The 12,893-nt window shown below is 45.0% G+C and overlaps 1 protein-coding gene across 2 annotated transcripts in view; it reads right to left on the bottom strand.

Annotated features, from left to right (window-relative positions):
* Nucleotides 1-2,780: 2,780 nt before the first annotated feature.
* The window catches only part of NHLRC3 (NHL repeat containing 3), a 165,058-nt gene continuing 154,945 nt past the window's right edge, over nt 2,781-12,893 (bottom strand). For both annotated transcript variants that reach the window (XM_085621765.1, XM_085621766.1), the window contains exons 6-7: nt 9,309-9,421; nt 2,781-4,945 (exon numbers count right to left, since the gene is read on the bottom strand). In XM_085621765.1, coding sequence (XP_085477891.1) covers nt 4,717-4,945; nt 9,309-9,421 — 342 coding nt within the window. In that variant the 3' untranslated portion in view covers nt 2,781-4,716. The remainder of the gene's footprint in view (nt 4,946-9,308; nt 9,422-12,893) is intronic.

The raw sequence follows: 12,893 nt of genomic DNA, 5'->3' as shown, positions 1-12,893 counted from the left end.
GAAGTCTGTATAAAATGGTGGGACACTCTAGACTTGTCAGTATAAGTCAATACTTGCACTCTGCGGATAGGTTTCTCAAGGGTCAGTGCATAGGTCTTCCCACTCCATCTGGGGCATAGTAAAGAGGAGAACTTGCTGGGGATCCTGGCGGAGGGGGTCACTCAGAATCTGTGGACATGTTCTGTAAGGGGGCGACCTCCAAAGAGGAACCCCCTGACCTCTGCTGGACCCACAAGCAAGTAGCCAGGAGGCCATGGGGCATAAGGAGTGGATGAAACAATGTTAACCAGGCTTGACGGCGACCAGGTGCTGCTGACGAAGAACCCAAGCCAAGAGCCCAGACAGATGAGTAGGTCCAGGGTCTGGCATAGCCACTGCTGCTGGAGAGGCATCTGGGTGTAAGAGCTGCAGGAGAGGTATCAAGCAGGCTGTGAGGAACTGAAGCGCAGGAGGGCAGCCCAGAGCCCCCTGTGTCAGAGGGAGAGCACTGCAAATCAAGCCCCCCAGAAAATCTAAAAACAAATATACAGATCCGGATTAAACTCCTGGTGGTTGGAGCCTAGTCAAATTCATCCACCCAGGGACAAATCATTTCACCTTAATTTAGCCTGAATAATTCCAGAAGGCCAAGTGGGCCCCCAATGCACCCAAGCCAAAGAGAAGCTCATTGTACCACCAGGTTCACCATAAGTCACCTCAGGGAGCCTGAAACAGCATTCTCCTCCACAGCACACCTTTAACTAATCCACAGGAGTGGCCAGGACCCAAGGTGAAATATGCCCAGAGGGAGCACATATGACACCCCCCGGTCTTCATCTTTTGGCCTCCCAAAAAAGTAATGTACCCCGCAAGTAGCAAAATTCACTACACCAAGAGATTCAGGGCCTGCCAGAACTGGCCAGCATCAATGCGCTCTTCCGTGTGATAGATTAAAAGCAGAAGCAATTGTTGCAACTGCCTGCGTCTGTTTCGGCAGGTGAGAATGCAAAGACGAAAACAAGGTTATCTCTGCTGGCTGGGATAAGAGTGCCTGGTGGGGAGTGCAGTTGGCAGGCATAGCAGCACGGGCTTGGGGCTCTTGTGTGGCCTTTCAGCAGCTTGTGTGGGCACCCTATGTGGCCCTGCTCTAAAAAAACTGAAGGCACATTCAATTTAAAGAAAAAGAAAAAAGAGAAACCATGCCAAAATGACCTCCTCAAGGCATGAGATTATCCCAGAAGCAGGGCAGCAAGATCGAAAGATGTGTATATGTTGTTCTATGGTGTCCCAAGAAGGGAAAGAGCACCATCTACAATTTGAACCCTCTCAAGGGGGTTGCCAGAAGTATGGCAGACCCCCTTGCCAGTCTGGTTGTAATCCTGTGTCTCCCAGGTCATTGACAGAGGGACCTGGCTGACCTTTGTTGGTTTTGTAAGCACTCACAAAGTTGGGGTTGTGTTGACCTTTGGTTTTAGGTCCTAAGGCGCTTTTCAGACAGAAAGAAAGTAGAAGAAAGACTCATACACCGCAGCGTATTGAATACTGAAAGCTTTATTGACAGCAACAAGGCTAACAGTGAATCATTGCACATGGTATTGAATTCACTTGAAAGGTGGTACCATTCTTAAATACTTCAATGATGATTGCATTCTATTATGCCCTTATCTTTCTGCTTTTAACTATTGTGGTGACAACTTTACAAAGTCAGTAGGTCTGAATTTTATTGACTGCACCTACTATATTGTGTTTTGCATATAGAGGGGATGATTCTGGTTTTAGGGTTCAGTGCATGCAATTGCAGAGACCTTTATGGATGCCTACAGCACAGGGGCTATATAGTACCTTTAATGTGCTATCTGATCAGTGGACCTGTCTTCAGTGTGCGCCCCCTCTTGGTTGCGAGTTCCTACACAGGGTGTCATCATAGGGATCACCCACTGCAGTTCTGTAAGCATTTGTAAATGTGTGCATAGTATTTAGTGGTGCATGTAATAAAGAACTCTTACTTTTTACAAGTCAAAATACTGACTGGACAATGATTTACTGAGTATTGTTTGTTGTGTTCCTGAATGCTGAGTCTCTAACCTACAGCATTTCCCAGGAGTACGTCTTACACTACTTGGTCTCGCTACCCTGAGAGTCAAGTATTGAAAAGGGGTGCCTGGTTCCCAGAAAAAGGCTCTAGAGTATGGGAGCCCCAGGAAACTAGTGGTGAACCTCCATTTGTAATAACTGTGGGCCCAGTAAACCCTGTCAGCCCTGGTACCCTACGGCCTGGATTCATGATTGGTCTTGAGTTTCAAATACAGAGATATGCTCTCTTACATAACAAAGAGTGAAGGTGCTGAACAAGTTGCACCTTGTCCTTCTTTTAATTTTGCCAAAGGAGAGAATCTAGGCTTTTACTTATAAAGCATAAATAATACCAGACTAACAATAGCTTTAAGGGTTGCCATTGGATAAGACTAACAACATGAGCATTTGGCACTGTTCAAAGGTTCTAACTATGTACATGTTATTGTTGATAAAAGAAAATGTGTCTGTATTCAAAATTTCTTCTATTGTTTGACACATCAAAACGGGTCTTAATTTTAAAAACAATGTTAATAGGAGACGGAAGGGCCTCTTAAAAATAGTTTTCAGAATGGTAACTACACAGTTTAATTGTTGGTCAAACTATGTTAGAGCCTTATGACGGGAGTCAGAAGAGGTTGGGATGTCAAATAGAAACTTTGTCCTACCGAAATGAATAAAGAAATATCCCCAAGAAGTTACAAAGACAGTGGTCCACTGTCCACTCATTTGTTTTTAACATTTCTTTATTGCTCTTTTGATATACAGGTACCAAATTTACAACACAGTGCTTTTGTATTGACAAATGACAATACAGTCATGGCAAACGTGGGTTCCAACAGTTATACAGAGAAAGATGAAGACATGTAATCATTGCATCATGTAACAGTAGTATACGTTTGGTGTTGTCAATACCTCCTTCGAGCACAATTATTAGAGAAATAAATAACAGAGAAACAACAGTATTGTTACAAGTAGTTACAATCAGTGAGTCACGTAGGGACTAAGGCAATGGCACAACATTTGTCTCAATATGCAAGTGAGTGCTGTATAGCAACACTTGTGTAGTTATGAGTGGGGCAAGGGAAGGCACACAGCGGAGGCTCGTCTTTTCTTGATCTGATTCATCACTTGACGTCAAATTGTCACTAGTCTATGTCTCATAATGAATATAACAAATCCCAAAACATCAGCTTTAATTTTCTTGCTTAAGAAAATTTGTAAATAGACTAATTTAGTCACAAAATATCAGCTTTAATCATTGTGTAAATATTTATACTTAAACATTTCAGCTCACATTCTGTATGTATGCGTATTTATATTAAAAAGTAGCTTCAAATACTCAGTAAACTAATTGATTGTGCCCCAAAAGGGCATATTAAAATTAGCCTCAAAAGATCAGCTTCAAACTTTCTGTAAATTAATTGATTTAGGCCTAAACTAAAGCTTAAATTGATAAATCCAGTGATTAGACATGTATGCGGTTCAAGTATTAGACAAATTAGCGACATTTACTAATATGGCCCAAAGAACCAGCTTCGAACATTCAGTAAACGGCCCCAAAACATAACTTGCATATACATAGTATGTGCACAGAGTTATCCCCATTCCACTCTTCCTCAGCCACTGTGTTGTGAAGATCTGCGTAAACAGTTGCATCTCGGAGACTTTGGCAATTGCTGTGGTTTTTGACAACACTGGATCTGAGGAGATGGAGGAGAGGTGCATAGATATAGTGTGGTGTGCAGCACTGGTGAATAGTTGCAAGGTTGGCATGTTTGTCAGTATCAAAATGGGCTCTTCCTGTAGAGCTAGAGGCGAGAGGGACATGCAGTAGACTTTACGCCCACCTTGGCCAGTCATGCAGTCATAAAGGCAGAGGGGAGAGTGAGATGCAGTAGACATTGTGGCCACCTCGACCGGTCATGCAGTCAGAACCTTTTGCCTGTCACACTGAATGACGTAAATCAACATTTTCCAACCCACCAGAGCCTTATTTGTGAACCCTTACCATACCTGTGCCTAGGCCGTATGCTGCCCATAGATAGTGGGGCTAGTGCGTATGGGTGATTCAACAGACGTTCAATGAGATGACCACGAAACAGGGATATTACAAAGTACTGGTTGCAGAGGACACCTATTCTCTTACCACTAAACTTGCACATTCGGCATCATTATGTGCGTCTCAGTCGAGACCACCAGCTAAATTAGAAGGAGAAAAATAATAATCACCAACAACCTTTGCATTTCAATATATGGATGCCTTTGACTCATTCATATCGAAGACTCTTCGACAAGGGCACACCATTTTACAATATCTGCTGCCCAAACATCAATCCATCTTTACCATAAATCTGAGTAGATGATATTAAGCAAATGAAGCCAGCTTCACGTACAAGCGTCCCCAAAAAAGCATGGGCTATACAAGTCTATTTTCTTTTAATTTCAAAACCATTCACTCACCATTATTTGTGATGGAATTAAAACAGAGACAAGGTTGACTCAGGAATAGAAACATTCATGCTTTTTTGAAATAGCTGCTGCTTTGTTTTCAGCTTACAGATAATGCACTGAACATTAAGGCTGACTTTGGGTCTCCATTAAACTGAACTTAAAGACCCAAAGAGGGATCTTAAAAACAATGCATTATCATCAACACGTGGCTCATTTGTGTGGCACATATTTCTGCACTTGTTCTGACCCAAGTTCTGCTACATAAAAAGCACCAGTTTTCACATTTACATCCACAAGATGAGGCCGAACTCCATCAGCGAGTTGAATCTGGCTCACTATGATGCAGTCCCCAATGTTTCCAATGGGCGGCACAGCTAAGATGTTAACTCTGTTAATGTTCAGTTGGACTACAATGAGATACTTTTCACCAGTAGTCAGCCTAAAAAGAAGAAATGAGAGGCAAGTGTTTAATGTTCTTGTAAACTCACAGTGTCCATTTTCAAACAAGAGCTCCTGAGAAAAAATAATACAGAAGACAACTCAACATCTTAGTAAAACAGATGTCCTTGAGCACTACTGAAAACCAAGGATGCTAAAGAGCTACCCTGGCTCATCACACGTGTTGGGCTCAAGGACGTTTTATTTACATGACAACTGGGATCTTGGTCACAAAGATTATTTTGTGCGTAAATTATACTTGCATATGTAAAAGTAGGTAATACTGGGACTTTGTTCGCAAAGAGATTTTGTAGAACATATAGTAGTACGTTTGTAGTAATATTTTACATACTCATACCCTCTACGCAGGAGCCTCAGCCAAACTCCTGAAACGACTTCAACACATTCAGAACGCCTCTGCATGCCTGATCCTCGACATCCCTCGCCGCAGCCACTTCAAACCCCACCTGAGAGACCTGCACTGGCGCCCCGTCAACAAGAGATCACCTTCAAGCTCCTCACCCACGCGCACAAGGCACTCCACAACACCGGACCAGCATACCTCAACAGACGACTCAGCTTCTACACCCCCAACCGCCAGCTTCGCTCCGCCGACCTCGTCCTCGCCACAGTCCCCTGCATCTGAAGAATGACCTCCGGCGGCAGATCGTTCTCCCACCTCGCCGCAAAGACCTGGAACACCCTCCCCATCCCCCTGCGGCAGACCCAAGACCTGCTGACCTTCAGAAGACTCCTCAAGACCTGGCTTTTCGAGCAGTAGCAGCATTACCCCCCCCCCCAGCGCCTTGAGACCCTCACGGGTAAGTAGTGCGCTTTACAAATGTTCTGATTGATTGATTACGGGACTTTGTGAACTGTCCGAAAACATCTCAAATGGCAATAAAATAGGACTGTTTAGTGAAAATTCACTGAGGACTTAGCCCTCTTTTCACTTCTACTATTAGGGAGTTGAGGTATTCATGTAAGAGCATGAAAAATAATACTCCTTCAGTACTACTTCCCATACTAATAAATTGTTTTGGCAATCTGCCGCATGAATCAATTGCTGATAAGTGATTCAAAAAGACACTTTTACTTGCAAAGGTGTCACTTGCTGATAAGCAAATGCTGCTATTCCTGCAGATTTACTGTAGTCTTATGAGTCCCATAAAGGACAACTCAGTGCCTTCCTGGGCAGCAGTTAATGTGCATGCGATGGACAACCACAGAGCTAAAACTGTATGCGTAGTCACAAGTACAGAACTTCGTGCACTGTAAATTACTCTTGAATTACACCTGAATGAACCGGTTATATGCGATGCAAAAAGTATTGAAGAGTTCACAAATTACCCCATTTTTCAAGAGTATGTGATGTGATGTGATAGAAATTGTAGTGCGCTAAGTTGTTATCCCATGAGAACAAAAAAGAATATTAAAATGTACTTGGGAAATTCCCTGCTTAAAATCCACTCGTGAAATGTAGGGGGACACAATAAAGCACTAGGAAGATAACAGAAATAGTAAACTTCCCCTGTCAGTCCTGGCTCACAGCTGAACAGTGTAATAACGAGTTAATGCTATGTAGTGCATAGGCGTATAGGGATTATGAATACTTTGTGAAGTCGGCTCCATATGCTTGTGCTTCCTATGGATGGGAAGACCTAAACCGGTCTCTGTACCCATCAGTCTTGAGGATGTACATGGCTTAACTGCTTTGCGGGGTGTTGACTTTTCTGTTGCAGTAGCTATTCCAGGGACGATGCCAACTTACCCAGTCTATAATTAAGTCCAATGACCTCTGGCAAATAAGGTCACTTCCATGTTCTTTATTTTAACAACTGAAAAGTTTCACAAACTTTATCTGGATTTTGCATGCAATAATGATGTCAAACAGTGGAACAAGTGCATCGGGACGCCTGACAAGAAGCACCCTTGGTGCAACTGTTGCTGGGTTAGACACAGATGTTCACAAACATCTTTCCGTATGGAAGCTGGAGTAAAGATGGAGGGAGACTGCTGCCCAGAAAATATCACAGGCTTCAGTCCATCGCGAAAACTTTCCGTACTTCTCACTCCCTCATTCTCCTCTTGCTCCTCTATCCCCAGGAAGTACCTGCATTGTGTCATGTAGGTGTCCAGCCCACAGTCGACCTCCTGGGAGCAGGCCAAAATCTTTTTATAGCCAGCGCTCTAAGGAGGGCTCCAAGAAAGCACTCAGTCTGACTAAGCGTACAAGCTCCAATCTGTGTGAAGCAAAGTGAACATCTAAATTGACATAGAGCTTTGTGGACCCTGCTGCAGATTGTACAGCTCACATATTGAAGTTTTGACCTTGCACCTACATCTAATCCGCAATGTTGTCACCCACTGTGTCAACAAGGTAAGTAGATGTGCCGTTAGAATAGTAACTCTACATTTTCCTGCATATACTTACTATTGACGATGTAGTGGTAGTACATATTGTGGAGTTGAAATGTACAGTTCAAAACTCTTGACTTTGCTATTTTGACACACATCGCCGCCCCCATACTGGCATTGGTTCTGCAGTCTTCCCATTTCCTCAAAGCTAGGACTAACCATGATGCACGACTGAATCTCTGCTATCTTGCCCTGTTGCCGACCTTGCCTAAGTAAAAGTCCCATGTCAAACAAAGGAGTCTGGAGACAAGGACACAGAGCATGAAGCAGCTCACTCTAGCACTCATTAAGAACTGCAGGAGGGCTCACAGGATCATCACAAACTGCAGGTGAGTGGAGTGAAGTCATGGCATGGCACACTCCTAATGACAGGTTATTGATTTGTTCATCCTTTGTGTGCCCGCATCATGTGGCTTTCTAGGTTCCCACTATTCTTCATCCAGTGTGACATTGAGTACAGGCCCATCAGCGACCTGGGTGGTGGAAAAAGTGTCATACAGCCAGACCTGGGGATTCCTGGACCACACCTAGCTGTGCAGGGGTATGTCAATTGTCTATTGTGCTAGCCATATCCCATAGCACAGAGAGGTCCTGTGTAATCCTTATGTGTCTGTTCTGTGGGACCACAACCCAATTTCCACTGTGGTCCAGACGTGGAGCCACTAACCAGAGTAACCATTGGGTCATGTGATATAACATTTTATTGGTACTGTTGAACTCCAAACAAAAGGTGATGGGAGGAATGCTTGCAATTTGTCTAAACTATGGCAAATGCTCAGGACAGCAGTACAACCAATCATTCTTTTCTCATTGTGCCACCTCAGTTTGTACCTACCAATATATACAAATTAGACTTCATCCTGCTCCAATAGGAACAGTCCAGCTCGAACTGCCAGGCTAGGTCCTCCCTTACATGAAATGCAAGCAACCCAACACCAGTTTCGCCCTGTTTGATATACAGTTCTATGTGGCAAGAGTATGTCCAGACATGGGCCCTGTGCTCACTGAGCCACTGGAATCGAGCTACACCCGAGTGAATAAACCCATTCAGGGAGAGCCCAGTCTATGGTTGCTTGTGTTCCGATAAAGAACTAGATAAAGAAAGGGATTAAGGGTGAATATGAAATATTCATTTGGGGACATTACTGCTTGCCCCTACTTGTGATCCTGGACAAACAATAATTTAGCAACATCCAAGGCATCCATAAATCTCACTGAGGAGAGTAACAACAGTGGCCCATGCTACTGAAATTAACACTAGGCATTATGAAATGATTCATCTTTTAAAAGATCATTGCTAACTAATACACAAATAAATCACATTAATTATTATAATACTGTCATTCGTTTTAATGCACCAAATTGGGTTTAATAAATATCATTCCCAACTGCTGTAAGGCAGTATACTGTATGACATCTGACATAAATATAGTGTCCTAAATATTTTAGTTTTTTTTAAACAGCCTACTTGGTGTGGATTTTCTATTATTAAGTCCGATGGGGCAATATGTTTGTTGCCGATATTTAGGACAAGATATTTATGAGAGAGAGAATCCTGGCAACGATATTCTGGTACCACACCTTCCCAAATCACAGTGTAGGTAAAACAGGGAAGTGTGTTTTAACCCTTTCGCTGCGGCGGGAATTCCGCCGCAGCGCTGGGGGGGATTTGGGGGCAGCGCGGTGGCGCGGTGCTCATGACGGAGCCACTCGGTCATGAGCCACGGTTGAGCTGTGCTCATGACGGAGTGGTTGCGTCATGACTCTGCCCACTGCGCTAATCGTCCGCACAGGCGGGGAATTAGCGCCGCATGGGCGGCGCGGCCGCCAACGGCCGCAGCATGACGGAACCACTCCGTCATGAGCACACGGCGACCGTGGCTCATGACGGAGTGGTTCCGTCATGAGTGGGGAAGGGGTTAATTTTACCTGAAATATGTGTTTACCTGACAGAATAGGGACCATCTTCTGTGAAACAGCTTTTCCATTCTCCCAACCACTCTCCAGAGTTCTTGTCAAAAACCTGAATCCGCTTGTTTCCTCTATCAGCCACCCACACCTGGAAGCACAGGAAAGAAACAGAAGGACTAGCTTATGAACTCAACAACAGGCAGAGGAGTCCATGGGCAGTGAAAAGAGAACACGATTAACATGGACAGATGTCATTACAGTAGGATATGCTCGCAACTGAGTTCAGCAGCTACCTTATCTTCCATCCAGCATGTCATGTTAAACTTCTCATTTCTTTTAAATGCAACCCGTTTTCCTTTATGAAAAAAGGCGGTACTTTAAAAAAAATGATTGATTTATTAAAAAGCAATCATAGACACGGAGATCTGCTGACCCCACCAGGCCCCAATCCCTGTGATGGTGGCGAATCATAGTGGGTCACAATTTGCAGCCTACTGCATTAGTATTCATGAGGTAGGCAGAACTGTGATCACCAAGATTCATATTTTGCATACAAACCTATCAGTACATAGGTCGGTTCGTAAAAATGCCACACTGGTCGCAAAATTAATAGCGACTAGTATTTTGCAACCACTGTTTAGTACATCTGGCCCTCGGTCCATTATGTCTTCCAGTGACAACACCATCTGGGAGGTCTCATCCCACCAACAATGGACAGAACCCTCCTCCCATCTCTGCCTAAAACCATCGTACACTTTGTCTCTTTCTTGCCGGTGCACCAGGATGTATTTCAGAAAACATAAGAAAGAACTGCCTTTTTCCTGCTGCCCCAGTAAGATCTGAGGAATATAGTATCACCATGAGAGTTTCTCCAGCAGCTGCTACAGATGTGAACTTTCTCTTTGGGATTTTAATGCAGTGCAAAACCAAGCGGCTTTCAATCATGACACCCTAATCAACAGATGAATGTACCACTCCAACCTTGAACCTTATCAGATAGTCACAGGGAGTTCCTTAGTATCCTCATTTGGGTACCTCTTCGCAGGTTGTTGAGAAATTCCACCCAAGGGATTCAAGATCTTGCTCTTTAACGCAGACACAGAGCCCAAATACCTCTAGGGGTGACAGTGTTGCGTTTTACAAATGCGGTTTAATTTGAAACATCCACTTTCAGCAGACTGCTGAGTAGAGTATTTCTGCAGTCACCCAGCGTCACCAATGATAAAGCTGTTCATGCCCTGTCCCTCTCAAAAGACACAAAGTGTGTCTCATCTTAGGTCAGTGTATGCTTTGTTGCACAAAAAATTAGTATGTGATCATCTGGCAAGCATGAATCCAATCTGGGGCAGGGGTACCTTGAATGAAGTCTCAGTAGAGACAAGTTAATCCACTTAAGAAAAAATTGAAATCTAAAAATGTGTAATTAAATGATCCCATTTGGGTTTAGAGTTAGAATGGTCGTGGAATAAAGCAAGTAAAGGGCCTGGCTAGAGAATGTACAGACTTTATGAAGGTCAGAAATAGATTTTCTAGAGTTACCAGTTTTGAAAGAGGTCCTCCAGCGGCAATACCAAACTGGTTGGTCCATCTTAGAAAATTGGGATCACAGTCTTCATGGAGGACTATGAGCTTTTTTGGTGAACAGTAGAAGGGGTCAGACCAGTGTCACAATTTGTCATAATATGGTTCTGGACCCAGCACCAGTAATGATAGGCAGGCACAGATGGGCAGGGGAAACAGCCTTTACAAGGGAAGCGTTACAACGCATGCCATTACAACGCATGTCGTTACAACACGAAAGGCATGTTGCAGGGGGTAGAAGGTGTTGGAGTTAACTCCAACACCTTCCCTACTGTTGCACACACTGGAGTTGGAATAGTAAATTATACTATTCCAACTTCCAGTGCACCCCCGACAGCAAGCCGGGGTTAAAAGTATGCATTGTAACAGCATGCATTGTAACGGCATGCGTTGTAATGGCATGTGTTGTAACATCATACAACCATGGGCAAGGACTGCTACAGATCTGATTCTGATGAGTAGGCACGTAAAGTGGGCTGTCCCAGACAGTCAGTGCACTCAGGTGTTTTTCATGAAAAGAAATACCTTGCAGGAATAAAATATGGAGGCGGATGTGTGGTGCCAGGACATGATGCGGAAGATCACAGAAAAGTCCATTGAGGAGTAACATGGAAGTAAACAAGTAAACATAGCATGGATGATGAAATGAAGAAAATAAAACAAATAGCAGACTGAGTGACAGACACCGTTCTCATACAAGACAAGAAAAGTGGACATAAAAGGATGAGATGAGGGCCGGCCCATGAGGTGGTTAGAAGTCAATGCTAATGAACTGGAGACCCTTGTGAGATGACTACAGAGTAAAGAGGTGCATAAACACCCAGAAATCGAATTCCAGGAGCTCAGCTGCTCCACTGACGACCGGAAGGACACAGGTAGTCAAGAGCAATACAGAATTAATTAAAAGGATAATGCACAGAGCATGTGGACCGCCTCCACAAAAGGAAACCAAGTTGGAATATTGGGGCAATTAAAATAAACAAGATTTTAAAATGCTGTACGCAAAGGACAAACAGCGTGTGCAGACAATAGTCAATAGACAATGAAACATAAGAACTGCTGCTGACTGACTGATACAGCATTTGTGGTTTTGTAGTGTAGTAAAGGTGCACTGTTGTAATCATAGTTTTGTAATATTGCTGGACCGGGGGAGGAGCCTAGCGCGCAACCAAGATGGCCGCGTAGGTGCGAAGCTCCCGAGGACCTCCGCGACCTCCTGAATTAATCCTGATTATATCCTGTCTTTGATGAGGGGACTGTGTCTGTGTACCCGAGCTGAGGCGGCACCCGTTTCCCGTTTTCGAATCGGACCCCGGACACTGGTGGGAGCACCGATCGAAGATTGCGGCCTTCTCCGTGCCGGCCCCCCGGATTGGAGTTGTGGGGCGATCCGGGGACAAAGCGAACAACAGCGGCGGGCAGGGCTGGGCGACTCGCGTACCCCGCGCTTTCACTTTCGCTTTTGCGCCCTCCTTGCCCTCAAGCGAGGTAGGGTTGCGGAGCGGGGTGCGGTGGTGTGGCCTTGTCCCGGTGCCCGGCTGACCCGCCGGCTGTGAGTTGTCCTGCGGTCCAGTGGTCACCCCCCCCGGAACCCGTGAACTGGTTTATCGGCCCTTTCGAGGAGATTGGCACGACTTTGGGAGTGCGACATGTCCACAAAGCAAGATGGCGACCGGGCAAAGGTGAAACCGACCCGCCGTGGCCCGGCACATCAGTCTAACAGCATGGACCGCTACACCCTCCAGAAGGGATCTCCAGAGGCACAGCGTACATCCCCCGCGGGCCCGACTGAGGCGTCTGCTCAGCCCGCGGATCTGACCCTCCGGGACGTCATGGGCGCCATTGCCGAGATGAAGGCCTCGGTGGACCAGCGCTTTGATACTCTGGCGCAGAAGATAGACTCGGCCCTGGTGGATGTGGGCCTGGTGAGAGCCGACTTGTCTAAAACAAATGACCGGGTCGATTCCCTGGCCCACACCACCTCGAGTCTCACTACAGACGTGGCGGCCCTTCAAAAGGAGGTGCACCGGCTTGGCCAG

The sequence above is a fragment of the Triturus cristatus genome, chromosome 8 (genome assembly GCF_964204655.1).
Source record: "Triturus cristatus chromosome 8, aTriCri1.1, whole genome shotgun sequence".
Lineage (NCBI taxonomy): Eukaryota > Metazoa > Chordata > Amphibia > Caudata > Salamandridae > Triturus > Triturus cristatus.
The sequence above is the reverse complement of the archived record's forward strand: the minus strand, read 5'-3'. Positions and strand labels throughout refer to the sequence as shown.